A 27,928-nucleotide genomic window follows, 5' to 3' on the forward strand; every position below is an offset into this window, starting at 1 on the left:
GGCCTAGAGGCTGAACAGCAGACACGGATGGTGGGGGGAGCTGTTGTCACATCATCCCTGAAAGGTAAGCCTGGACCAGGGGAGGGCCATCTGTGCAGGAGGAGCTGCGTGTGGGGAGGGTGGGGACACCTGCTTAGAAGGTGGGGTGCCCCCCTCCTCCCTAAATGAACTAGGTCCAAAAAGGGTCTGGAGGACAGAAGCTGGACCCTTGAGGCCCCACTGTGTGCTGGGCTGTGTCTCTGCCCAGCTCCATGCTCAGCTCCATGCTCAGCTCCATTGGGCTTCCATCCTGCTTCTGTCCTGGCCTCCTTCTGGTTTCCAAAGCTTCCAGGAAAGGGCAGGAGGAGGGAAGTGGTGGGATGGGCCTGGAACTGCCTGTTCTCTGAGTTCCACTGGGACAACCCAGAAACTGGGGCAGGGAGGCCCAGACAGAAAGGAAAAAGAGGGGAGGGGAAGGGAGGGGAGGGAAAGCAGGGGAGAAGGAGAGGAGGAAGGGAGGGGAGAGTGGGAGGGGAGAGGAGAGGAGAGGGGGAGCAAAAGGGAGGGAGAGGGAGGGGGGAGAGGGGAGAGAAGGCAAGGAGAAGGGGAGGAGAGGGAGGAGAAAGAGGGGTGGAAGGGAGAGGAGAGGAGCCCAGAGAGAGGGAAGGGAGACCTGGCATCCTGGAAGATGCTGTTTGCACACTCCCTAGGGGGAGTGTCTGGCCTGAATGGCGGCCAGGAGGGGTCAGTGTGGGTGTGTGGAGCAGAGCATGTGAGCAGGAGGGTGGAAGAATAAGTGTGTGCTTGTGAGTGAGAGCAAGCGAGGGTCTGTGTGAGTGTGTGTGCAGGTGTGAGGGGTGCTGTGGTGACAGCCAACAGAGCCCAGGAAGCCCAGGGACCAGGAAGGCCCCCCCACCCTGTGCAGGACTTTCCCAAGGCTCTGCCCTCAGCCCAGGAGCTGGGCCCCCCACTCCTGCGTCATCCCCATTCCCCTGGGACAGAGAGGGCCTGTCCCACCTTGGAGGGGACACCCCCACGGGCCCAATGCTGAAGTCACCCCCAGCAGCCCCCTGCAGAGCATCACCCCGTTTCACTGACGAGGGCGACTGAGGCCCTGGCAGGGTGCGGCTGAGATGGGAGGTTCACCCCATCGCCCACCTCCTGCCCGGTGGCATTGAGGGAGCCAGGCGCCCGCGGCAAGCCCAGGAAGGCCCAGGGTCGCTGGGCAGGACTTTCTGCAGGCACTGGGTCCTAGGAGGAGCCTGGAGGGATAGCAGGACCCTTGGCCATGGCAGGCAAACACAAGGACATGACCTTGTCCTGCATGCATGCACGTGTGTGTGTGTAAGTGTGGCTTGGGGGGAGAGTGGGGAACAGGGACCCTCATCTCCTGGCTCAGTCCCATCTTCCTTTTGCTGGTTCTCCCCCAGCACTGACCCACCATCCCCTGAAACCCCGCCCCACCCCACCCTCTGGGATCCCCGTGGGAGTGCTCCTCCCCAGGACCTTGGCTTCACCCCTGCCAGCTCCCCCACCCTGGCTGCCCAACAGGTTGGAGGGGGTTGAAGTGTCCCCCCAAAATTCATGATCCCCCAGAACCTCGGAATGTGGCCTTATTCAGGAAAAGCGTGTTTGCAGATGGCATTAGTTAACACGAGGTCATGTGGGAGCAGGGCGGTCCCTATTTCTAGGGACTGGTGTCCTTGTAGGAGGAAGGGGGACTCACAGAGACACGGGAGGAGGACACATGGAGACTGAGGCAGAGACGGAGGGGTGCGGCCACAAGCCAGGGAGGCCTGGGGGCCCCAAAGCTGGACGAAGCAGGAAGCCTGCTCCCCCAGAGCCTCACAGGGAGCCCGCCTCGGGGACACCTTGACTTCAGAGCCTCCAGACCCTGGGAGGGTATTTCCTGTTTTCTAAGCCACTTGGTGGTCATTTGTGGTGCAGCCCCCGGACCCAGACACAGGGCTGCCCCCTCCTTCCCTGTCGCCTCCTCACTTCCACCGAGTTCTGGAAAGAGCAAAGCCCCAGTACCTCGGCAGAGGAGGGTTTGTGCAGTGGGGTGGCCCCAGACCCCCACTCAGATCCCCAGCTACGGGTGGCCACCACCACCCCAGCTCCCCACTCGTGGCGCAGCCCCGGTGTCCTCTGGGTGCTCCAGGGCAGAGACTGAGGCTGGGGAGGGCCACGAGCTCCGGGAGAGGTGCAGGCCACCTCTGATGGGCCACTGGGCTGCAGGACTCCCCGATGGCCTTGCATAACGGAAAGGGACCACGGAATGCTTACGGGCTCCCTCCCTTACCGCACAGACTTGCCCCACAATCCTGCCTGGGCATCTGCTCCCTGGGGGGCCCTGTTCAGTGCTGCCAACACTGCATCGCTCTCCCCACACTGCAGACGCCAAAACCGAGGCTAGAGCAGAGCGGCCTCTCCTGGCCTGCACCCCAGCCTACCCCCTCCGCTAAGCAGCTCTGGGGCAGGCAGTTCCCCCCAGCTCTGGGCCTGGTTGCCATGGCTTCGGAGGAGAAGAAAGAGGAGAGGATTCCTGAGCTGCATCCAGAAAGACAGGCTCGCCCCCCCCCTCCTTCCTCACTCCCTTTCTCTGATGTCAAAGTGGCCCTTTGCGCAGCCAGAGGCCCGTGCCACTTCCTCCCCCACGGCCACGGCCGGGAGCAAAGGAGGTCAGAGAGCCCAAGGGGCCAGGAAATGAGTCAGGGGACCCCAGCCTGGCCAAGACTTCCTAGAGTGAGGGCTCCAGACCCTCCTTCCCACAGGGAAGGGCCGCCAGCAGCTCCCCTACCAGCCGCTGCTCTCTTGCCTCTGTGCCTTCAGCTATGCAGTTCCCTCCATGTGGGCAGCCCTTCCTCACCCTTCACGTCCAGCCCCACTGGGAAACGTCCCCCTGCATTCTGCACCTGCCTCCATCCCTGCGTCTTCATGGGGCTCTGAGGTCTCCTTTCTACCCGGTGTCCCCAGGGCCGGGATAGGCTGCTGCTCAGTAAATGAGTAGATGTTGCTTCATTGTTGCAATGTCCCCTTCCAGATGAAGAAGGGAAGGAAGGAGGGAGCTGATGAGATGTCAGTCCCCCTGATTATCCTCCCCCATTCGCAGTGGACCCAGCACGTGGGTCCGGCTGTCCGCGTGCTTCCCAGCACAGATCTCCGCCCTTTGGGGTCTGTCAGCTTCCTGGCCTATGAGAGTCTCCTTCCTGGGGGAGTGGGTGCTCTCTCCACACCACAGAAGAGTGGGTGCTCAGAGAATGTGTGGGAAGGAAGGAAGGAGGGAAGGAGGGAGGGAGAGAGAGAGGGAGGGAGAGAGGGAGAGAAGGAGGGAGGAAGGAGAGAAGGAAGGAAGGAAGGAAGGAAGGAAGGAAGGAAGGAAGGAAGGGAGGGAGGAAGGAAGAGAGGCAGGAAGGGAGGGAGGGTAGGAGGTAGGGAGGAAGGAAGGGAGGGAAGGAGGGAGGGAGGAAGGGAGGGAGGGTAGGAGGGTAGGAGGGAGGAAGGAAGGAAGGAAGGAAGGAAGGAAGGAAGGAAGGGAGGAAAGAAGAGAGGGAGGAAGGGAGGGAAAGAAGGAAGAGAGGGAGGAAGGGAGGGAGGGTCGGAGGGAGGAAGGAAGGAAGGAAGGAGGGAGGAAGGGAGGGAGGGAGGAAGGAAGAGAGGGAGGAAGGGAGGGCTGGAAGGAGAAGGAGGAAGGAAGGGAGGGAGGCGGGCGGGAGGAAGGGACCCCAGGTTCTGGTCGGGTTCAGGAGTCTCACCCAACCCGTCCAGGACCAGGAGCTCCGGCAGCCCTGACTCTGAGCCAGCCTCAGGGTAAGCAGGAGGTGGCAGGAAGGTTGAACATTCGTCCAGGTCTCGGCAGCCCCCACAACGACGCGGGCAGCTAGGTTGAGGGGCTAGAGATGAGGGCACAGGGTCAGGGGGCACGGCTGCCGGCCGCAGGCAGACTGACCAGCACCAGCCACCAGGAGCAGGTTATGCTCAGAAGCCCTCACCTGGGGGGCTGGCTGACAGCAGGCGGGCACGCGGCGGAGGGCCCCGAGCGGTCCCCTTGAGGGCGTGTCCTGCACGCTGGGCTCCAGGCCCAAGGTGGGGAGAAACCAGTCCAACTTTCCACTGAAAATAAATACCCCAGCAGGCCTCTGTGGGTAGGGAGGAGGGCTGGCTGTGTGAATGGCTTGCTTTGCACACTTCCATGATTATCTGAATTTTTACCAAGAGCATAGATTATATACATATTTGTTGAAGAAAAGAAAATAAATATCTGATGACCCCAAGGCCTCTGCCTTCCCTGGAAACTTCTACACTGCTGGGCAGTTGTGACAAAGCCCCAGAAGATCTGTCTTCCACAGGCCCTCAACCCACCTTGGGAACATGTCCTATGGGCTAGACCCCTCACCCAAAGGTGGCCATGCATTTTTTTATCATTTTGCTTCTTCATTCCTTCACTACTCTGTGTCAGGCCCATGTCCCCTGAAAGCTGCCAGTCTAACAGGGAGACAGGTACGAGGACCACATACCCACCATACCACCGAAGAATGTGGTGTAGAAGTATAGCTGTGGGAGTAGTGAAGGAGGGCTTCACAGAGGAGGTGACCTTTGAATGGGGCCTTGAAGAGCGAGTAAGAGTTTGTCAGAAGGAAAGCGGGTAGGGGAAGGACGTTCCAGGCAGCAAGGAGAGTGTGAGCTCCAATGTGGATGTGACCGAGGTGCCAGGAGGAGTCTGGGGCAAAAGGGACACGAGTGTGGGGCAGGGTGGTTAGCAAGAGATCAGGCTGGATGGGTGTGGAAACCAAAATCACAAAATGCCTAGATGCTGGGCAAGGGGCTTGCAGATTTTCCTTTGGGCCAATGACTGTGAACTTGCTCACCAAGGACACAGCTTTGGGTTTTGGGTTTTTTTTTTTTTTTTAAGATTTTATTTATTTGTCGGAGAGAAAGAGAGCACAAGCAGGGGGAGCAGCAGGCAGAGGGAGAGGGAGAGGCAGGCTCCCTGTGGAACAAGGAGCCTGATGTGGGACTCGATCCCAGGACTTTGGGATCGTGACCTGAGCCGAAGGCAGACGTTTAGCCGGCTGGGCCACCCAGGCGCCCCTGGGCTCTGGATTCTGACCCACAGGCCACGGTTGGAAGTTCCCAGCTGGTTCTGACCAACTCCCGGGGTTGGTGTCCACTGCTGTAGCTGGGGTCATTGCAAATGTGAGAATGACAGGATCCGGCTAAAGGCTTGGGAGGACAGTGATCTGCCTGAGGCCCCAGGGATAAGGGGCAGAGCCGGCCTCCAACCCAGGTCACTCTGACCCCAAGACCACCCCTGCTGTCTGTCAGCGTGGGCTGGGGCCTCGTGCTCCCTTTGCTCATGTGCTCAGGGGCTTCCAGGGTCTGGACCTGCTGCGCTCAGGGACACAAAGGTACCAAGTCATGTTTCAGGCGCTTTGTCTCCAGAAGGGAGCATGAAGCTGTCCTCCGAGCTCCCACTCCCAGCCCCTTCCGGGGGCAGCTCCTGACTTCCTTTCCCTCTCCACACAGCATGGGGTGTCCTCGGAGGCTACCCTGAAAGAGCAGACTTTGGCATGAGACAGACCCGAGTTCACGTCCAGGCTGTACCTGGAGGGGACAGGAGGGTCTCAGGCAAGCACGTGCTCCTCCAAGCTTAGCGTCCTCACCTGTAAGCAGGGGTGGAGGGTGGGGAGAGAAAGCATCCCTCAGGGGATGGGGGAAGAGCTTCAGCACAAGGACCTGGGCGCGGGGCCAGGTGCGGAGCCGACCCTGAGCAAAGCTCACTCCCTTCCCGCTGCCTGCAGGTGCGCCCGGGCTCCACACCTGCCTCACCCTATTTGGAGCAGGATCATGGGGGAGTTTCCACGCGGAAGGGCTGTGTCTGCTGCCAGCTAGGGTGCAAGGGAATTACACGCAGGGTGCAGACGTGTTCTCTGATGACTTCATGAGCGAGGCATGCTTGGGCAGAAAGGTCTCTATTCTCTGAGGCCGGGGACTGTAAAGCTGCAAGACTCTGAGGACTGACCCTGAGCAGTGGTGTTCAGTCCCCTTGGGTGCTGAATACGTTTTGCCAGCAACGCCTTGTGTGGGTGCCCAGTCTATACAACGGATAAAAACTGGGCCGCTCTGCTTGAAGAGGGGGTGTGGAAGGCGGTCCTGGGGAAAGGTCCAGGGTCCCATTTTCCCTGTAGCCCTGGATCCTGGGGAGATGGGGTTGGAGCTGCTCCTGGCTGTGGATCGGGGTAGCTGGGGAGAGGGCACTGTGGACAGAGTCCAGCAGCCGATATTTACCAGCTGGTATGAAAGGACTTCTGTATCCTCAAAACCGCATGCTGGTGCCAGTGTGGCTGGGCCAGGGAGCTCATGTTTCACAGCAAGAAGTCAGTCTCTACAACAACAATGATCATATGTCTTTGTGAAAAATCATAATGATGTCAACCTTTTAATGTCCCCACGGTCTCTTCTCTTAAACTTGAAGGGATGTTTTATTGAAAACCTCTCTTGTCTAGAAGAACTATTCATATGAATCCAGCAATTCCATTAGCTTCCCTTTCTTTTTCCTTTGTTAAATTCAAGTACAATTACATAAATATAGTACCAATATATGATTCTTCTGGTTTTGTAAGTCTTTCTACCTATCTGTTCCTCACCCATCCTTCTGTTTGTGTATTTGCATGTAAGTCCCCCGAAATGATGTTCACCTAATGCCAGTGGTTATTTCTGGCAGGTGGGACTGGGGCTGGGTTCTCAATTCCATCTTGGGGATTTTTGGCATGTTGTGAATTCTTTGTTATGAGCAGGTAGCACTTTTATTTTGTTTTAATGGTTTTTTTTCTTAAAAAGTAAGATGGAAAGAAAGCATTAAGATCATTAACCAGAATTCATTCTGGAAACTGAGTACTGAGTACTAAAGCCAGTGATGACTGCTATTTTTCTTTTTAATTTCTAAAATCAAGGGAAAACTATTTTACTTTTAAAATGAGGGGGAAAGGACATTGTGGAGATCGTGAATCAAAAGCGGCTGGCAATGATCTATTCATCGACAAATATTTATTGAACAACTTAATGCCAGGGTCCCGTGTTTCCCGTTCTCTTATAACTTCAGGTTTTCAGTCCCCGCATTCTGTAAAACCTTTTCTATCACACAGTCCCTGTAATTCTTATAGGCTGCCACTAGGTGGCAGTATGCACACCCGTATTCTGGGTGGCGCTGTGCTGAGCTGCTCAAGTCAGGTAAGATTTCAGTTCAAGACACCTATTACTGCTTTGTAAGTTCTCATTGGCAGAATTATGTCATAGACACATCTGTGTCTATATCTATATCTAAAATCTGCAGTATCTATATACAGATACAGATATATTTTAGGATTGGGAACATTACAATTAAGGGTGCTCGACTACTTGTCTTCCTCAAATCAACACTCCAGACACAAGTCAAACAACAGACTAAAGCAAACAAACACGATACTTCTGCACACGAGACAGGGTGGCCTAGAGGCCAAGCACCCCAGCTTTGGAAGCCAATAGATAGGAGTCCAAATCCTGGATTCATCCATCATTTGCTTCATCACCTTAGTCAAATTACTTGAGATCCTTTGGCCTCAGTGTCCTTGTTTCAGTGCTGGGGATCTAATGGAGTCTGAATCACGGGGTTGTTCTGAGAGTTAAGTGAAATGGGGTAGGGAAAGAAATGAGGATCTAGCTGTTAGTATTCCTGCAGTCATTTCCACCTAGAAAACTCCTACTCATACCTGAAGACCCAGCTCAAAGGTCTCCTCCTCAGTGAAGCCCCTGCTAACTTTCTCGCAGGGAGTGAGACACTCCAGAGGGAGGAGAGTTCCAGGTGGAGCAAACTCTGGGGACCAAGGCCCTGGGGCTCACATTCAGAGACACACTTCCTTGCAAACTTGGATGGAGTTAAAAAAATTCTACAAATAACCGTAACACATTTCATTAAAGAACGACAAAAACATATATAGTAAAACTCTTGCTAAACAAAATTGTTTTATTTTACCTGCTTCTGTTACAACTAGAGTCAAATGATACCTTCTGAGGACAGAACGGTGGGTTACCTTTTTGGGCTTCAGGAGTTCACCTTTGAAAAGGAGTGTGGCCCTAACCTGCCTCCTGGCTTGTGGTGAGGATCAAAGTGACACCATAAAGATGAAAGTTGCCCTGCCTCTGGTTTCATTTCCTACCGCAAGGTTGTCATTTTTTTTTTTTTTTTGAAGAACACAAATCAGGTATTACTTCCTGCTTGAAACCCTCCCCAGGCTCCCTGCGGCCTAAAGAACAAAGGCCAGGCTCCTAAGGATGCCTGAAGAAGCCCCTGGACAAGTGCATTTTTGCCCCTTCCACTCGGTGTCCTGGGTCTGCTCAGCTGCCCTCGGCTGGTGACTCCCAGATCCCCGGGGTCCTCCTCTTCTGTCTCCAGCCCCGAGACCAGCGCGCAGGCCCCACATCTGTCTACCTCCAGCCGCCTCCCACAGCCTCTTTCAGGCCGTCTTCCAGGTTCCAATCTAAGTACAGCCCAGCTGATGCCACGGAACACACCCCTGAGCCTCACTCTCCTGTGTGCAGAGGGGCCCGGGACACCTAACTCCTCGGGGTGGGCAGGAAGCCTGGCGAAGACACGCGTGAGGACTCGGGCCAGGCCCCGGCCCACTGCGGGGCGCGACTGCGCGGGTTCCGGCCCTGGGGCTGGGCTGCAGGGCGGCGGGCTAGGGCGGCCCTGCAAAGGGGCCGCGTCCGGGCTGTGCGGGGCAGGGCAGCGGGTGGGAGGGCTTCCCCGAGATCGGTCCAACCCCGCCGGCCCAGAGTGCCGCCGGTGGGAGCCCCGGGACCTCAGTTCGGCGGGCCGCCCCTCCCGGCCCCCGCCGAGGCTTCCCCGGACTCGGCCACCACACGCGCGCTCAGTCCCTCGCAGTCCTGAATGCCCGGCGCGACTGTCCGGCGCGGTCTCGGGAGCGTAGCCCTGTGGCTTGCTGGGCATGCGCGGAGCGCCGGGCGCATGCCCGGTCCTGGGGGGGGGGGGGAGGGCGGAAGCTCGGCGCGGGGACGCGGCCGGGCGCGCGCCGTGGCGGTGAAGCCCGCCTCAGCCGGTCGCCGCGCATGCGCGACCTGCGCCGACGCAGCACGCCCTGAGGGCGCTATCCCGCCGCCGCCGCCGCCAGCCCGCCGCCGCCGCCAGCCCGCCGCCGCCGCCAGCCCGCCGCCGCCGCCGCCAGCCCGCCGCCGCCGCCTCCGCCGCCAGTCCGCCGCCGCCGCCGCCGCCGCCGCAGGGACCGCTGTGCGCCCGCGGCGTGAGGCGTGGGAGGGAGCACCGCCTGTCGGTTCGCGGCGCCGCCTCGGAGTGGTCTGCCCTCGCCTCCCGGCGCCCCGCGCGGTTCGAGTGAGTGCGGGCCTGGGGAGGGGGCCGGGACGCGGGCGGGCGGGCGGGCCGGCTCCTGGAGCTGGGGGTTGGCAGGGCCTAGCGGGGCCAACCAGCCGGTCCGCGCGGCGGATATGGCGGAGACGGGCCCCTCCCGCGCGGGGCTCGGGAGGCCGAGGATGTGGGGAGGCCGGAGAAGTGGGGAGGACGAGGGAGGGGCCCGGGGAGGACGGCGCTGTGGGGAGGACCGGGGCGCGGGCGGGTCGGGAGATGTGGGGCGGACTGGGGGGTCTCCGGGAGGACGGGGGGGACACGAGAGGCCAGGGAAGGGGGAGGAGGGGGCGGGTTCTGGGAGAACGGCGCTGGGTGGAGGACGGACTTGTGGGGAGGTCGGTGGGCTCTGGCAGGCCTGGGGACGAGGGGAGGCCGGGGGCTCGGGTAAACGGGGAGGTTTGGGGGACATGAGAAGTCCTGGGGGGGTTCGTGAAAGATGGGGAGGTTGGTGGATTCGGGGGTCTCGGAGAGACGGAGGGGCTCGAGGCCGGAGCGCACAGGGAGGCCGGGGGCTTGGGGAGGCCAGCAGGCTTCCTTGGGAGCCGGCCAATTGCCTCAAAAACAAAAGGGGGGAGAGAGGAAGGAGGAGGAAGAGGGAAATCCTTGGGGACCTGGAGGGGGGGCGGGGGAATAGCCCTGACCCTATATGGGGACTCACTGGCCCTCAGGGAAGGGCGGGCTTCGCACCCGGGTCCGCGCGGGCTCCTTCCCCGCAGCTGGCGCGCAACTTGCTGTGGCCCTGTGGTTTTCGGGGCGAAAGCCCTGGAGACCTCGTTGATTCATTGTGCCTCCAAGTTTACCTCTTCCCAACCCAGCCCCCAGCTCTGCTTCTGGCTTAGGTGGAAGAAGGACTTGCTGTTTCTTTCTCTCTCCTTTCCTTTCTTTTCTCAGGAGGAGTGAGTGAGTGAGTGAGTGAGTGAGTGAGTGTGTGTGTGTGTGTGTGTTGGTTTTATTTAATTGGAGGATTTAGCTTAATGCACTAAGGGTAAAAAGAAATTTTTTTTAAGTCATTTCAACAGTGTCTCATTCTTGCATAGTTAGCCTGCAGCTGGGTTTTTGGCAGTGAGACTAAGATAATAGTAATGTAGTAATTGTGGGAACTGGTTGAAATACATTCAAGCTGAAGGCGGTGTAAGGATTTGGGGATCTGTACTTAAGACGACCAACGCTGGGATTCTTAGGTAGAATGTTGGGATTTTCTCTTCTTCAAAAGGAGTAATTCTAAAGTACTAGAAAGCAGGTGTCCTGATACCCAAGCCGGCACTCTTTTCATATTACGCAATGCGTACAATGTCAAGCAAGTGTCATCAGGTCTTGGGTTCCATATCCATTAGTGATAGCCAGACTATTAAAGTTCTGTAAGCCCCTGGTGAACTTTTCATCTTTTGGGGAGAATGAGGATATAGGAGAAATATTTGTTTTCTCAGGTGTGAAAAAAAGTTGTAACTCTTTAAAGGCAAGCAAGGCCCATATGTCTTTGAATTTTAGTTCTCCGGAAGGATAACAGGTATGTGTAGTAGATACTCAGTAACCAAATAAATGCAAAAAAATAAAAAAAAACCTTTGCTTTTGTGTATACTCTTGTAGCAGGCGTTGTACTGGACTCTGCAGGGTGATAACTGGATGAGAAATGATCCTCTCCAAAGGTCTTTGCAGCCGAGGGAGGGAGACAGAGAAGTCAGTCAGTGATGATGGTACAGTGGGTAAGTCCTGTGATAGAGGTGTGCCCAGGGCATTATGACGGGTACTCATCTTTCTTCAGTCCCCCACATTCTTAACCCTTTTTATACCTATTGTTATTTCCCCTCTACCCCAGACCTATTTTCCCCATACCTTCCAGTAGCCTCTTAGTAATTTTTCTTCATGGTCATACAGACTCATCTCTTCTTCACATTTGATTTCTGGCTTACAGTTTCCTGGAGATCTCCGTTCTCTTCTTTTCTGAGCTGCTTGCTCCTTCGGTCTTTTATTGTGTTGTCCCTGGATGTTCCTTTGTTCTCATCGTTTGGCTTTTGTCCAGAGTTGGATTTTATGTTTGTGGCAACTCTTGTCTTTGTCTTTCTTCACTGACTTCTTCCTTTTGGTGGCGTTAATTACTTTAAAAAGATAGTACAGTGTTTTTGGACAAGTTGAAGACAGCCTTCAGCATGCCCTCCTCTTGAGCAACACTGCTCCGGCTTGGACTTGTTTCCCTCTCTCCTGGTGAACAGCCACCATTCTGGAATCTCCCTTCATCGTCATCCTGGGGCTTCCCTTATCCCTTCTAATGGAAGCTCATGCCTTGCTCATTTTTTGTTGATGCTCGTGTTTTGGTGGAAGACTTTCTCCAGGGGCTTTCTGACATAGGATGCTTAGGAGGCAAACCTTTTGGGACCATGCATGATTGAAACTTGATTGATGGTTTCGCTGGGTATAGAGTTCTGTATTGGAATTCATTTTTGTTCATAAATTCAAAGATTGCTCCATTGCCTTCTTGTTTTCATGTTACTGTTTTAGAATTCAGAAGCTATTCTCATTTTTCCTTCGTACTAAACTTTTACCCCCCTCCCATCTTTAGAAGCTTGTAGGAGTTTTACAATTTGTCCAAGTCTTTTGAAATATCGTGATGGTGTACCTTGTGTGGTCGGTTTTCATCCACTGTGCTGCATATTCAGCGGGTCCCTTCATTCTGGTAACTGGGAGTTTTCAGTTCTGGGAATACTCTTTGGCATTACTGTGCTGAGGTTTTCTCTCTTGCTTTTCCTTATTTTGTTTTTCTGGAAGTCTTATTATCCGGAACTTGGCTGTCCTGGGCAAAGGTTGTAATTATCTTAATACCTTTTTCTTCTTCTTCTTCTTCCTTCCTTTGCTCCTCCTTTTCTGCCTTTTTTTGGGGGGGGGTCTTTTTATTCTCTGTTCAGAGAGGTGACTTCAGTTTGACTTAACCTTTTCTTTAGTTTATTATTTCTGATTTCAGAAAGGTTCTTTAGAATTCCAAGGGCTCTTTTTCTATTTTTCTAGAAGAACATCCTGTTTTTCTTTATTGATTGCAGTGTTGTCTTACCTCTATATTATTGATAGTTTGTATAGTCTCTGTTTCTTTTAGGTTGTTTCCTTCCTTTTCCTGTCTGACGTGGTGGGGCCCTTTGACTTTTACATCAGGGTATTCTGGGTGGGCCATGTGTTGAGGGTCCCCAGGGTTAGTATCTTTAGATCTGTCTTTTGGAGCTGATCAGATTCCCCAGAAATATTCTCCAGTCTCTTTCCGGCACAATTCTGACTTCAGAATCTGGAAGCCAGCGGTGTGCGTGTGTGGTCTGTTGTAGGAGAGCTGGAGAATTCACTGTTCACTGTATATACTGTCATTAAGTCCAGCTCTGTTCAGTGCAGCTGGGCAGGGTGACTTCAGTCCATAGACGCCTCTACTTTTCCGGGGAATGCCCCCTCCCATCTTCTTTCAGAGTGAGGGGGCGTCACGTTGTGCCTGGCGTTGAGGTTCTGGTTTCAGCTTCCATGGCCTTCCCCGGCTCCTCTGTATTTGAGGCTATGCCTTCTTTACCCCCGTTCTGTCTACACTGCTGCTGCCACTTCTGGTCTTCTAGGACACTGCTGTGCAAGTGGAAGTGGTTCCCGTGTATTCCACTGCTGAATTAGGACCTGGCTTTCTTGGGCCTGCTGCCTCCTTTACTCTACTTCAGTCTGTTATAGTTTCTGTCTCCTCCAGGTTTCTTCTTTTTACTTTTTTGTTTTTGTCTCAATCTTCCATGTTAGAAGATTTCCTCAGTACTTCAAAAATCTTGGCTTTTTTCTCCTTTCAGTTCTCCCTGTGCTGTTTCAAACATTTTTTAAAAAGATTTTATTTATTTACTTATTTGAGGGAGTGAGTGTATGCACAGGAGAGAGAGCAGAGAGCACAAACGGGGAGGGGCAGAGAGAGGGAGAAGCAGACTCCCTGTTGAGCAGGGAGCCTGACCTGGGGCTCCATCCCAGGACCCTGGAATCATGACCTGAGCTGAAGGCAGATGCTTAACAGACTGAGCCACCCTGGCGCCCCTGTTTAGAACATTTTTAAAAAATATCTCTGTAGTATAGTTTTGATGGAAGGCAGTGGAACAGATGTCTATACTCTGTCATTGTATCGTGCACTTATTAGCCAACCACACCCTGTTAATTTATGATTTTTGATATGTTTGAATAGTTTCCAGTTGCTTCACATGTATTTCTTTTTTTTTTTTTTTTTTAAGATTTTATTTATTTATTTGACAGAGAGAGACAGCCAGTGAGAGAGGAAACACAGGCAGGGGGAGTGGGAGAGGAAAAAGCAGGCTCCCAGCATAGGAGCCTGATGTGGGGCTCGATCCCAGGACTCTGGGATCACGCCCTGAGCCGAGGGCACACGCTTAACGACTGAGCCACCCAGGTGCTCCTTCCTGTGTGTTTCTTAAGTAGAAATAGGTTTGAAGACAGGGACGTGGTGCCCTCTTCTCACCCCTCATCCCAGGCGTTGCCCAGTAGGCTTGTGTGGGAGGTGATGGAACTGGCTGAGGGGTGAGTTCAGTAGAGCTTCAAGAAGTGAAAGGAAGGGGGTTTTAATGCGCATGTTGTCTCTCCTTGTCAGGTTCTCTGAGGACTATGGAAAGAGGAAAGAGAAACCGGGAGCATTTCCTTTAAACCCACATTTGATTTCTTCACAGAGTTACCGTGGCCTTCAGAACTGTGAGTATAATTCTCTTGCTACATTTGTGTTTTGGTTTTTCCTTTTGTTTTCATTTTTCTTTCATCTGTCTTAAGGTTTCTTTGACGTATACTAGAAACAAATAAAAGCTAGTTGATTTGCAGAGTAGGTGAGGGAAGAAATATTAGTTGTTTAGTGCCTTTTATGTGTGGAGAGAGGCAGGCAGGATGACAGTCCTGTCCCTGATAGTTGTGACAGTAGCAGCATGTGCCCTAGAAGAGTGGCCCAACAGGGTCAGCACTGGGCCATCCAGCTCCTAGGTGAGTCTCTGTCAGTAATCCCCTGAATGAGGCTACCCTTTGCCCCTGTTTCACATTTGCATAACTGAAACAGAGGTTAAAGGTTACTAAGTTAGTAAAAAGCAAAGCTGGGATTCAGACTCTGTCTGGCTTTGGAGCCTGTGCTTTTTACTTCTGTTTTATTCTTATGGGCTCTGGATTCAGATGTTGGCTTGGCTGCTTACTTACTAACTTCACTAACTACCGAAACCTAGCTTTCTCTCCATGCGAACTCTTCACTGACTACTTAAACCTAGCCCTTTCCTCTGACAAAGGGTGCTCTCCCAGGGTTGTGGTGAAGATGCCATAAGAAATGTGAAATGTGCTCAGCATTCACAAATGTTAGCAATTGCTATTTGGTGGCAGTTCCCCCACTTTAACGAGAGGAAAACTAAGCCCCAGAGATTGGGTTATTTGTGATTTGTTAATTTGTAACCTTGGCACTTGTGCTGCACTCCACAGTTGGGAGGTTATAGAATTGAGATTCTATTCCAGTTTGTCTTATTTCCAAAGACTGCTCTTTCTGGTAGGCCTAGTGGTAAATCGAGGACAGATCGTTGATAGAAGATTCATCAATCTGTCTTGTGGTATTAGCATTGGTAAGATTTTAGCAATACATTGCTTTGGTGCAAAAGCCCCATAAACTTAGACTTCATGGATTCAGAATTCAGAATCATTTATAATTACGTTGAATTTGACTTTGGCAAGTGTGTTTGTCTTAGATGTCCAAGGGGCAGGACTCTGGATTGTTTTTCCATTTCCTTCTGGGGGTCAGTTCACTTTACTCCTTTGTTCTCCTTTCTCCCCCAAACCCACTTTTGTTTCTGCCAGGATTAGGTATTAGGGAAGGGAAGAGAAAATTGTGTCCCGAAGTTTCAGTTTCCAAGTAAGGCCTGGAAGTCTTGCTCCTTTTCTCTGATTCCCTCTACCCTTTCTTGGCTATGAGAGGCACCTGTTCTGTGTGCTGTGCCAGGTGTGACTCTGCTGTCTTTTGGAGAAGGCCATGCCCAGCTGTTTACATCCCTTGTCTTCTCCCCACCCTCCCTGCACATTTCGATGTTTCTTCCTGTAACAGTGGGCTATATTTATTGGGTACAAGTCTGTTTCTGCATCTTTAAGGGCAAAGATTTTGTTATTTCGTTTCTGCATGTTTTCTGCTTGACCCATGGGTAGTTTTCACTAAATGCTGGATGAAGTAGTGTTTAATGCTTGCCACAAAATAAGTTCTCTTTTCTTAGTGGATCCAAACAAGAGGGAGAATATCAAGTATAACTTTTCATCAGCATTAGCTATTAAAAATCGTTCGTCATGGTAGAGCCCAAGACAGTTTCATATTTAGCAGAAATTACACAAAATTTTTCTTCTTAATGGGATGTGCAGCGGAACGAAGGCCTGACAGGGAACTGAGAGCCCGTTCTTGGCTCACTGGAACTTTGAGCACCGGGATATAATCTGCTGCTTCTAGTTTGGCGCTCCCCTCCCCTCCACCCCTGTTTGAAAATATGTAAACCCAGGAAAATAACCTTATAACCAGTGTTTCTATAATTGTTTCCCCCAATTCTGGACAACTGGTGAGGCCACACGAGTAAGCCTGGCTTTGTACAGCATCGACTTAATGGTGTTCCTCTGAGATCCGGGGCCCTTGATGTACCTGAGGGCCCTGGTCCACTTGAGCCCCTGCAGGATGGATCAGGTTCTTGGTTCTTGATTTGTTTTGGGGTGTTGCATTCTTAAGGCAGAACTTGGGATGGAGGTGTTTTACAATCAGAATTCTAGGAAAGCAAAGCAAAGTTTTGGAGGAGTTGAATTGCTGAAATATGTATGGAGATTATTTTCAGGGTTAATGGGGTGTGGGGAGGCAGTAGACAGAAAGGAAGGTTGCCCGGAGACCCATCTGAAACCCCCCATTTGGTGAATAAAGATAGGTTATTTAGCGTCAGGGCAGCTGAGAACAATTGACATAGATTGAACTGTGAGGTTCTGGGGCTGTTTGTCCAAACAAAGAGTCGCTAGGGTAAGGCGGTGCTGGCTGTCAGCTCCGGAGGGCAGCTGTCCCTCCCTCAGTGTTGAGCCCTGAGATTCGGCTGAGGTTTGAAAGGCTAGTGTGTTGGGAATAGACACTGGTGGTGGGGGTTGGAGGGTGGGGGAGAGTAGAGGACAACCAGGAGATTGTCGGCACGCTGTTCAGGGAACCAGGTGAGCAGCAGCGGAGGCTGGGATTGGAGCAGGAAAACTGGAGGTGGTGAGAAGCAGTTGGGCCTTGGATGTATTTCAAAGGTAGAAGCAGTAGGATTTGCTGACAGATTGGATAAGGGGTGTGAGGACAAAGGGAGGAGTTGAGTTGACTAGAAAGCTCTTGGCCTGGGCAACTAGATGGGGGGAAGGCTGTGGGTGGAACTTGGTTTAGAGGGGCAGATGGGGAGCTCACTGTAGGCATTTTAAGTTTGTGATTCTGTTAGGGATCCAAGTAGAGATGTCATGTAGGCAGTTGTAAATAGGCATTTGGAGCTTGGAAGAGAAGTCTGAGCTGGAAGTGGCCATGAAAACGCAGGGACGGTCTGTGGTCACCGAGGGAGTGAGCACAGAGAAGACAAGCAAGCCTGAGCCTCGGGTCACTCTGCCATCGAGTGCTCAAGGACGAGCATGAGCAGTGTTTGGCACAGAGCAGGTGTGAAGAAGACCACAAGCACTGGCACCATGGGAAGAAGGGAAGAAGTGTCCAGGAGGAGGATGTGATCAACTCTCTGAAGTGTCAGGAAAGGTCATGATGAGGACTGAGGTTTGGCCTTCGGGTTTGGCGACTTGGAGGACACTCTGGCAAGTGCTCGGCGCCGTGTGGGGGCGTGGTCAGAATGAAAGCCCGCCTGGACGGTGGTGTGAAGGGGGAGAGGGTAGTGAGACAGATTGCATCTGGGTGACTTAGGTCCAGGGTGTACGGTCATCCTCACACTTACTCACCGTCTGGGTGCTGAGCAACGCAGCCGGGTCCCTGAGGTCCGTGGTGGTGTCTTCATGTCACGGGCGGGGAAAGGTCAGGTTCAGAGCTTACAGTAGCTTTCTCAAGAGTACGGAGCCGGCAGGCTGACGCCAGGTCTCAGGCCATGCACGCTGTCCTCAGCTGCCCTGCGTCCTGAGGGTGGAGAGACACTGTTGAAGGGGGGAAGGGGGTAGTGTGGTTGAAAAGTTGTAGGAAAACGCTTATGTCCTGCTGGAAGTGCTTCTGTTAGAGATTCTGTTTCTTTTTCTTACTTAGAAATTTCACTTCTATCAGAGGGTGGTACGTGCATGTGTTCAAAAGTAAAACAGTGTTGAATGGTTCATGCAGAACCCAGCGGGCTCCTGTCCTGCCTCCACCATCCGCCTCCCAGAGCTGCCTGGAATCCTGCTTATCTGTTTCTTGTAGCATTTCTGTCCACGGTTCCCAGCAATATCTATGTAGAGGCAGGGCCATCTATGCGTCACTTTTAGAAAAAGTTACATTTTGAACTCCCATCTTCCCCCACATAGTTGTAGCACAATTTTTGTTTAGAGCCATAATTTGGCGAACTGTTTTGACTTTGTTAATGTTGCTCACTATTGAGCTGGTGAATGTAGCATGATTATATTCTCTTTTAGTTCAACTTTTTGTTTTCCTGTTTTCTTGAGCTTAACAGTTGCCACTTTTTTTTTTTTTTCTGTTTGCTTGATATTCTTAAGAGTTCTCACTCTCCCTGACAGTAAGGCCTCTTAATAAAATTTGCCATCTGCTCATGTGTATTCCTTCTGTCTTCACCCCCAGGGACATCTGTTTTCTTGCGTGCTGGACAGGTTACTCTCCCATGGTAGCAGGGTTGAGGTGCGTAGGGCAGATCCTGCAGGAGCAGGCGAGACCGGGTAGAGAATCCTGATGGGGAAGACAGTGATGGGGAGCTCAGAGGGAGGGGGACGGTGTCCTCCTGAGGGAGCAGGTCCGGGCATGGTGAGTGGGGCTCGCGGTAGTTGGGGAAAGGCATTCCAGGTGGAGAAGGTGAGAAAAAGCAGAGCGGGAAGAGATAGGTTACTTTTCGTTAACCTACAAAGCCTGTATTGTGGCGCCTCGCTAGGTGGTACATGTTAACTTAGTTAGTGACTCTTCTTTTAAGACCTTTAAATAGATTTCCATGGAAAATGTGACATTCAGATCGTTAAAAATCTGTCATAAATTTTTTATTTTTTGAAAGATTTTATTTTTTAAGTAATCTGTACAGCCAGTGTGGGGCTCAAACTTACAACCCCGAGGTCAGGAGTCGTACACTCTACTGACTGAGCCAGCCAGGGGCCCCCGTCATAAATTTTAATATTTTCTTAAAACCTGCGCATAGGATATATCAAGACACTTAAATCCAAGAGATCATCTTAAACTGTTGATTCCATGTATTCATGGAAAAATCTTTATGGACTATCCCGTCACTGAGGCGGCCCAGCCAGTCATCGTGCGGGCGAGACCAGTGCAGCCCCCCGCTGCGGTCGTCAGGCAGGAGCAGGATGAGCGACCACAGGACGTTTCAGAGGCTGCTCTGTGTCTAGCTGGATGCGCAGGATGGTGTGCAGGGAGGCCGCGGTGTCGCGGAGGCGGGCAAGCGCAGCCCTGTCTCCGTGGCTCAGTTAGGGAGGCCCGTCGCGAACTCGGGAACGAGTTGGTGCAGAACCAAGAGTGAGTGGATTGGCTTCTTTTGAAAAGAAGCATCGCGCAGTTTGAAATGCTGAGGCAGGATTATAGGAAATAAAGTCCGTAAGTGCCTTTCAGGACTGCCAACTGCAGGGCACCTTTTACGTAAATGTGCTGCACCTTTTATGTGGGTGCCTGGCTATTCTCATGGACGGTCAGGAGCCTGTGTTTAGTTCAGTGGGTCCGCCGTGTCCAAATGTTACCTGCTTCCTGAAGCTTCTGCTTTATGCTCCAGGCTTTGCGCAGGACACCCTTTATCTTGCCAATAGTAGTTACGTTTGTGATTCAGGAATTCTACGTGAGGGAAGTCGTCAGAATTGTGATACCTGCCGTTTATGTGTGTCATTCATCGTGTGTTTTGAGTTGTGTGTAGTGTTTATAATAACAAGGTAGTGATTACTGTCCCCACGCTGCAGAGGAGAGCCCGGAGCCAGATACCAGTCAGCCCGAGGCTCCACGTGGTGGTGGCAGGCTCTCCTGTTCCTTGACATGAAAGCTTAGCCCTTGCTCTGAAGTGCACGTGGTGCTCCTGTGTGCGGGCTCTGCCTGTGATAGAGAGGGGGAGGGCTGCCGCCCACCGAGCGGTCTGCAGACCCTCAGTATTGTCACGTGCCAGCCGTGCTTCCGCCACGTCGGGATGCGTTGTCACTAGTGTTGCCAACCATTGCATGTGGTTCCCCGTCATTGGTGTTTCTGCTCATACTGAAGAAAGATTATGGATTCATCCCATACTTGTAAAAATGGGAAAATAGGTCTGTTTCTGACCCTAGTAGTAGGCAGGCAGCTTTTCCTGTGCTTCTTACACTCTGACTAAGGGGGAGAGAGGATGTTTCTTTCTTTCTACCTGCCTTGGCATATCGTTGCTATCTGCCAGGGGGGAGGGGCAAGTGGGGCGTTGGGAGTGGCGATGGCAAGGAAACATGTTAGATTTGTGTCTCCTGCTCATGAATTCTAAGTGCTTTAACAAAATAGACAAACTTTCCATCATTTCTTCTTTGATAAACTGTCTATTAAAAGGATAGGTGTCTCAGCAAAAAATTCAACTGGAAAAATGGTGAGAAGCTTTGAGTAGATACTTCATCCATTTCCTGTAGATAACAACATGCACACAAAAAGACGCTCCCCATCATCCCTCATTAGGGAAGTGCCCGTGACCGCCGCAGTGGGTAGCGCTGCAGTCCTGTGAGAATGCCTCCCATTCCCACAAAACAAGGCAGCAGAAGGGGACAGTGCCCAGGTGCAGGGCTGTGGGACAGCTAGAACTACAACGTGCTTTGCTGGTGGGGATGCAAAGGGTTATAACCACTTTGAAAAAGTAGTGTGGCAGTTTCTTATAAACTTGAATATATGCTTCTCATACGATCCAGCAGTCCTACATGAAGGCCTTTACCCAAGAGACATGCAAATTTATCTCTACACAAAGGCCTGCATATGATTGCTTATAGCAGCTTTATTCCTATTTACCGAAGATGGAGAACAACTCGGAGGTCCGTCAGGTGGGAAATGCGTGAACAGGTTGCGGTGCACCTGTGCGGTGGGGCAGTCCTTGTACAGCAACACAGAGGTACTGACTGCTGACATCCTCAGCAAAACAGGAGCGCGTCCAGAGCGTTCTGTTACGGGCAAACACAGAGCTCTGTACAACTGTGGTTCCCCCCTGATAACATTCGGATAAAGGCAAAACTATGGGAACAGATTGGATCAGTGGTTGCCGGGGGCTGAGGCTAGGGGAGGAGAGGACTGAGTACAGGAGGGCGTGAGGGTGCTTCGTGGGTGATGGAAGTAGGCCATGTCTGCCCTGTGATGGTGGTCATACACTGCCTGTGTCAGTCAGAACCCAGCGAACAGTGTTTTACTGTATGTAAATTTTACCTCAATAAGCCAAACCCAAAAAAAGGTGGATGACTTATGTATATACACACGTAGGTATTACACACACACACAGGCACACACATTTATACCCACGCTTGAGCTCCCTTTTTCTTTCCAGTGGATTAAATTTAATTTTTCTGGATTAGGTATCCTGAAAGTTTAAATGAAATAGATTGTAGCACAGACACTTTGTGAAAACAGAGGATCTTGGAGTCTTTGGTTGATTTTTACATTCTTATTCACGACCTGAAGGCTTTATAATGTGGTTTGTTTTTGTATAACATGGTTATGTAGTATGGATGTCACGTAATTAGCATAAATAAAAGATGTTTTATCAGTTAAATTATTTTAAGATTCCTTCCATGTTGTTCAGGCTCTTGTAGCTGTGGAGAAAAATAGTTTTACTAGCTTTAAAAATTAATAAAAAATGTTTTCTTTGATTCATGACAAACTTAATTATACAGTCTTCAGCTCTGTCTTTAATCAGCTGTAATTGTAGGGTATGATTATATTTCAAACCGCTAGACCTAAGAATGTACACAGAAAATAATACAAGTTAGCTTCACCAAACGTAAGGCTTCATTGTACTTGCGAGTCAGGTCTCTTCACAGTATGTAAGAGGGTCGCTTGTTATTAGTATGTGGTGCTTTGCGATGCCCTGCAGAGCAGTTGTTCAGCATTTTTTCCTAATAAACCCTTCTTAGCAAAGCCACAACAGTGGGCAGGGAGGGGGATTAGAGTGGAAAGTTGTGTATTTACTTTTCATTTAAAAATCAAAATCTGACTATAGACAATAAGAAGGCCATTCATTTAAATGATGAGGTCTTCCTTATTTTGCGATCAGAGGATATTGCCGTGTGTGGTTATAATGGAATCTGATACAGTAAGATGCAGTGTAAGAGGCCCTTCCTGAGCTGCTTTATGTTTGCTTATCCCGTGCGCTGCTCTGGGGGCTGGGGGCTGGCTTCACTGTCTCTGGTAACCTTGTCCTCTGAATGGTCATCACGTAGTCAATATGCACTAACGGCCTCCGTGACCGTTGTGTTTGGGAACAGAAGGAGTAGGCTGTTCTGCCTTGCGTTTGTTCTCGTCTGACTGTCCCTGTGTTTTGCTGTGGGAATCTGTGCGCTGACTGGTTTTGAGGGTTTGGCCCCTGCTGGGATGCTTCTTACAACTGGCGACCTTTCCAGCTGCTGTCCGCCAGGTGGCTGTCCTGCTGCAGTTGTCACCGTGCCGCCCAGGGGCGCTGTGTGGGTCCCAGTGTGAGTGGTGTGTGCCGCTGGACGGCCCGCCCGCGTGGGGGGATGTCTGCGAACAGCTTACAGTGTGACTCGCTGTTCCACTGAGAAGTTGTATTTGTAGAATAGAAGAAAAACGGATGTGGAGCATGAAGTTTGAAAAGTGTTTAACCGTGTTTGTTTTCTCTTGTGGTTCAAAAGGGTACTTAACGGGTCTTCTTAAACAAAATGTACTAAAAGATATTAAACTCCTTTGGGGTTTTTCTGGATGACTCAGGATCCTCAGTACGAACACCTGTCATTTTCAGCGTGTGGTGGCCCCGCTTCTGCTATTTTCCTCAATATGAGGCTGTGTGGCGGGCAGCCTCTGAACACCCTTCTACCACCCTTTCTAATTTGCTACTCCTTGTTTTTGTTGTTGTTGTTGTTTGTTTTGTTTTAAAATGAAGCCTTGTGTGTTTTTCTGGAAAAGTTGTAAGTAGTATAGGCAACTTCCAAATACCCTTTCACCTAGATTGACCAGTTGTTAACATTTTGTGACATTTGCCTGCATGGCCCCCTCCCCCCACCTGTGGATATAGAAGTACACGTGGCACATTTATTTTCACACACTGGAAGAGAGTAAGTTGCATACTTCATGCCCTTTACTCTTAGATACTTCAGGAAGTATTTACCAAGAACAAGGACTTTTGGGGCGCCTGGGTGGCTCAGCCATTAAGCGTCTGCCTTCGGCTCAGGTGATGATCCCAGGGTCTAGGGATCGAGCCCTGCATCGGGCTCTCTGCTCTGCTGGGAGCCTGCTTCTCCCCTCACACTCCCCCTGCTTGTGTTCTCTCTCTCGCTGTCTCTCTCTGTCAAATAAATAAATAAAATCTTAAAAAAAAAAAGAACAAGGACTTTTTACATAGCCCAAAATAATCAGTATAGTTATCAAATTGGCAAATTTAACATGGGCCACTCTGTAGTTTACAGTCCATATTCACAGTTGCTCTGTTAATTACAGTAGTTTTCCCCCATACAGGACCCAGTCTAGAATTACATGTGGTATTTATTGATGTTTCTATGGTCTTTTTAGTCTGGATATGTTTCTCAGCCTTTCTCCATCATGGAGACTGTTCTAATTGTTTTGTAGGTCTTTCTTCCGTTTGGGTTCCTGTGATGTTTTCTCATGATTAAACTCAGATTACGCATTTTGGGGGCCAGGCTATCAGAGAAGTGGTGCTGTGCCTTTCTCAGGGCATCATATCATTTCTCATATCCATTATTCGTCTCAGGATGGCACATGATGCCGGCTTGTTCTGTTATTGGTGAGGTTAACATCTAGGAATTTGTGGGGCTGCAGATTCTTGGACCCTACTCCTGACCTGCTAAGTCAGAAACTTAGGGCTTGAGTCTATGTTTTTAACAAGCCCGAAAAATGATTTTGATGTATTCTAAAATTTGAGAATTACTGATCTCAGGTGATCAAGTTAGGGCGGCATCTGCCTAGTGTCTGCTCTCTAAAATTAGCGTTTATCCTTTGTAATGAATGAGGAAATCTGTAGGGAAATATTTGAGGCTCTGTGACCTTTTGAGCCTTTAAACTGATCGTTTGGCGCCCCCACGGATGATTCTTGCTTGAACTAGTTATTACTAGGTAGTCGTGCAGTGGGGACGCTGTTCTTCTCACCTGTCAGCTGGCATTCTCCCTTAAGGAGAGTTTCCCCTCCTTTGTTGACTCACTCAGTTGTTCACCCAGTAGTACTTCACGGATGCTTGTTTGATTCAGGGGCTTATAGTCCTTAACTCTCATTCATTTTGATGCTGGAATGCCCCCTGATTTGGTTTTCCAAATCATCTCCTGTGTTGTTTTGACACGTCCCCATTCTTTTCTGAGCACGACCTTCCTTTTGGCACAGTAAGATACTCCCAGCATTTCCTGTAGTTTCTCTGCCCCTGTGGTGCAATCAGCTATTTCTCCAAGATTCCCTGGTTCCTTTTGGTGGGAGATGGAATTTAGAGGCCGGGATCTGAGTGGGAGGTGTGCTCCTTTGCTGCCAGGTATTACTGCTTCCCAGCGCTTCCTGTGTGTGTGCACGTGCTTGTGCAGCTCTGCTCCAGATGCAAACATCTTGTTGTGTTCGTAGGAGCCGACGAGTCTCCGATCAGTTTCATTGGCTTCCAGTTGATGCATTTTTCTTCCCTTCTCTTCTCTTTCTTTCGCAGTCTCACATGCACCTTTCTACTTCGATGGTTAGTCAAAGGTTGGAGTAGAATGTATTCTCAGATTTGGGGGTTTATCTTGGGGTTCCCCTGCTTCCAGCATCCCTCCTTTACATATCAGTTGGTCCTCCAGCCCCCATTTCTTTCTTCTGAGACCTCACGCCAGTAAGACTTTTGCTTTCTGCCAGTAGAGCTCGCCCTGGGTTGGGAAGCATGTTTAGTCAGAGGAGCAGCAAACTGGCAGATGTCCTGGGGTAACTCCATTGTTCAGGGGAGAGCCTTCACCTCTGGTGTGTGCCTCTGGGCTTCCTGGGTTGTCCTGCCTATGCGCATTTCACTGTCTGCCAGGGATTTGGGCAGTGTATTTATATTCAGCCTTGGAGCTCAGCATTTTGCAGCCCTCTTGTTTCCAAAATTTCCCCCTTAAATTTATAGCCAGTGTGCTGCGCATTAAGGTGGTACGGTAGGGCTGCAGTCCTGCCCTCCCAGAGTTGGGGCTCACAGTATTGCCAGGCAGGAAAGTGACAAACACTCCCTGGTTTGTACCAGATGCAGGGACAGTTCTGACAGTAACTTCTTCTCAAGTGCTTGCCTGCCTTTGGTCATTTTCCAGTTCCTTCAGATGGTTGGTTTTAGTGATTTTGTCTGATTTTTATAATGATCTATGGAAGAAATTGCTCCATTGTCTTCATGTAACCATTACGGAAGGCTCACTCTCCCTTTTGTCTTATTCTTTTCCTCTGAAATCTAGCTTCATCTTTATTTTTGTACCCAACGTTTCATTATGGTAATTTTCAAACAAATGGCAAAGTTGTAAAAATTTATGGTTAACATCCATAGACTTCTCCACCCCCTGGATTTTACCTATCATGTGTTATTATTCTTGCTTTCTCACGTAAATAACCAATTATCCATTTCTCCATATAGTAATCCATTTTATTTTTTAGGCTGTATTTCAAAGTGCGGATATCAGTATACCTCACCCTATGTGTTTCAGCGTGCATATTGTTTACTAGATAGAGTTCATTGTTTGTTTAGCGTATTTTTCTTTCAGTGTAAAATTTCTATACCAGCTGCACATAACTCAAGTATACATTCACTGAACTGTGGCAAACGCATCCACCTTTGCAACCCAAACACTTATTGAGACATAGACCATTATCATTTCCCCCAAAGGTTCCTTCGTGTCCTTAGTATTCACAGTCCCTGCCGCAACCCCTGCTGCCATTCTCACCCTGACCCCTGACAACTGCTGCGTTCGCCCCCTCAGTTCAGTTCTGCCTGCCCAGGGGTTTCCTGTCAACAGAATCATACCGTGTACATGGTGTACGAGGCTTGTTTTAGCATAGTGTTGCTGAGCTTATCCATGTTGTTAGTGTATCTGTAATTCATTCCTTTTTAAATTATTATTTTTGGGGGGAGGGCAGAGGGAGAGAGAGAATTTTTTTTTTTTAAAGATTTTATTTGTCCATTTGACAGAGAGAGAGGAGAGGGAGTACACAGGCAGGGGGAGCAGCAGAGGCAGAGAGAGAAGGCTCCCTGCTGAGCAGGGAGCCCAACTCAGGACTCGATCCCAGGACCCTGGGATCATGACCTGAGCTGAAGACAGACGCTTAACCGACTGAGCCACTCAGGGGCCCCGGAGAGAGAGAACCTTAAGCAGGCTCCACACTCAGTATGAGGCCGTGTGGGGTTCGATCCCATGACCCTGGGATCACAACCTGAGCCGAAACTAAGAGTCGGATGCTCAACCAACTGGGCCACCCAGGCTCCCCCTTGTCCTTTTAATCACAGAGTTGTGTTACGTTGTATGAGTCTGTCATATCTTGTTTATCCGTTCCTTTCTTGATAAACAGTTTTATTTTTGAAAGAAACTTTTGCTGGATGTGTAGAATTCTAGGTTGATGGTTTTTTTCTTTCAGCATGCTAAACATACTGTCATTATCTTCTCATCTTTGTGCAGATTTCTGAAACTCATTTTCTACAACTTTTCCATCTCTGATACTCTACCTTGCAAATTTGAGCCACTCAGCTTCCCAAAACTTGGGAGTTTTCTCACCTTAACTCCCTGAGGCTGCTGCGCTGTGCTTGGATTCCCTTCCTGTGCCCCGCGCCACGGTGGTTCCCAGCTGAACAGAGAGGGGATGGTGGGGCTCACAGGCCTGTGCCGCTCACTGTCTCCAGATCTGAAAAAAATAGTGTCATGGATTTTTACCGTTTTTCTATTTGTTTACCATGGCGGGGTGGGGGTGGGGGGTATCGTTTTCCGTACCAGTTACTCCTGCACGTCTGAAGTGGATGTCCCTAAGTCAATGCTTTTTAATGGAAAGCAGTTCGTATGCTCTATTTCTAAATTTTCTGGAAAATATTGTGAAAGAAATTTACTTGTTTTAATTTTTTTTTTTAAGATTTTATTTATTTATTTGACACAGAGAGAGACAGCCAATGAGAGAGGGAACACAAGCAGGGAGGGAGAGGAAGAAGCAGGTCCCCAGTGGAGCAGGGAGCCCAATGCGGGGCTCGATCCCAGGACCCTCAGATCAAGCCCTGGGCTGAAGGCAGACGCATAACGACTGAGCCACCCAGGTGCCCCTACTCGTTTTAATGTTGATTTAGCTACCGATTTTACGATCTAGAAAATCTCAGGTTGGTTTCCATTTTGACAGAGGGGAACCTGTATTTTGGGCAGACTTTCATTTTAGTTATTTTGTTATTAAACTGGCTTAGGGTAATTGGTTTATTCTGCATCGTATTTAATGGAAAGTAGCATTTCTTGCCTGCCTTAACAAATGCTGTCCGGTTTGTCATGAACATAACAGTTAATCCCAACTCCAGGAAAAGCCTGTTTGTTCCGGTCTCTTGCCCACCCTGTTGGTGCAGTGTTAGTGTCTCTGAGCCGCAAGGATAGCTGGGCCTGGTAACACGTGAACATGAATAGGAGGAAACGTGCGAGGATCTAGTCACTCATTCTGCAAGTAGCTGAGCTCCTGCAGTGACCCAGGCCCCGTACAGAGGTACTGTTCCTTTTTTCCTCTGATCTTTCAGATGATTGGTTGGAGATTGGGAATTGTTTCTGGCTTTTCTCCTAGTTTTTGATATAAATTTTAGTACCTAAGTCTATGCCTTTAAAAAATACCTTTGTTAATTTGTGAAATTGAGATTATCATTAATAGTTAATGCTAAAACTGTGAGTATTAATCAAAATAATTTTTTATGATATAAATCTTTTATGAAACGACATACCATAAAATGAGTGTGTACGTACCTCGTCGTTTTTACCTACTAGCGATGGCTGCTTTGAAATAGAAAGCCCAGTAGAGTAATGGTGTTTGGGTGTGCGACATAAGTTAGGACCTACTCGAGAATGAGGGACTGACGGTGATTTCTGGGCCCCATGGCTAGACTAGTACTTGAAACTTAATGGGGAAGGATTTGGGCACCTGGAAATGATAATTTTGTTCTGGACCTGCAGTGTTGTTGGAGACCTACCTGTTGCATATTTGTGGAAACTGTTGATCCTACATTTATCATCTTTTG

General features: G+C 50.3%; 1 protein-coding gene and 1 long non-coding RNA gene across 2 annotated transcripts in view; both read left to right on the top strand.

Moving 5' to 3' along the window:
• LOC148108148 (uncharacterized) overlaps nucleotides 1-27,928 on the top strand; it is a 183,592-nt gene that overhangs the window by 69,512 nt on the left and 86,152 nt on the right. The gene's annotated exons all lie outside the window — the stretch shown is intronic.
• Nucleotides 1-27,928, top strand: part of LOC148108152 (uncharacterized) — a 100,024-nt gene that overhangs the window by 12,074 nt on the left and 60,022 nt on the right. The window contains exons 4-5 of the mRNA XM_087853928.1: nucleotides 9,075-9,367; nucleotides 13,998-14,095. Coding sequence (XP_087710054.1) covers nucleotides 9,075-9,367; nucleotides 13,998-14,095 — 391 coding nt within the window. The remainder of the gene's footprint in view (nucleotides 1-9,074; nucleotides 9,368-13,997; nucleotides 14,096-27,928) is intronic.

The sequence above is a fragment of the Ursus americanus genome, chromosome 22 (assembly GCF_024610735.1).
Source record: "Ursus americanus isolate L20-20 chromosome 22, mUrsAme1.1.p, whole genome shotgun sequence".
In the NCBI taxonomy this organism is placed as follows: Eukaryota; Metazoa; Chordata; class Mammalia; order Carnivora; family Ursidae; genus Ursus; species Ursus americanus.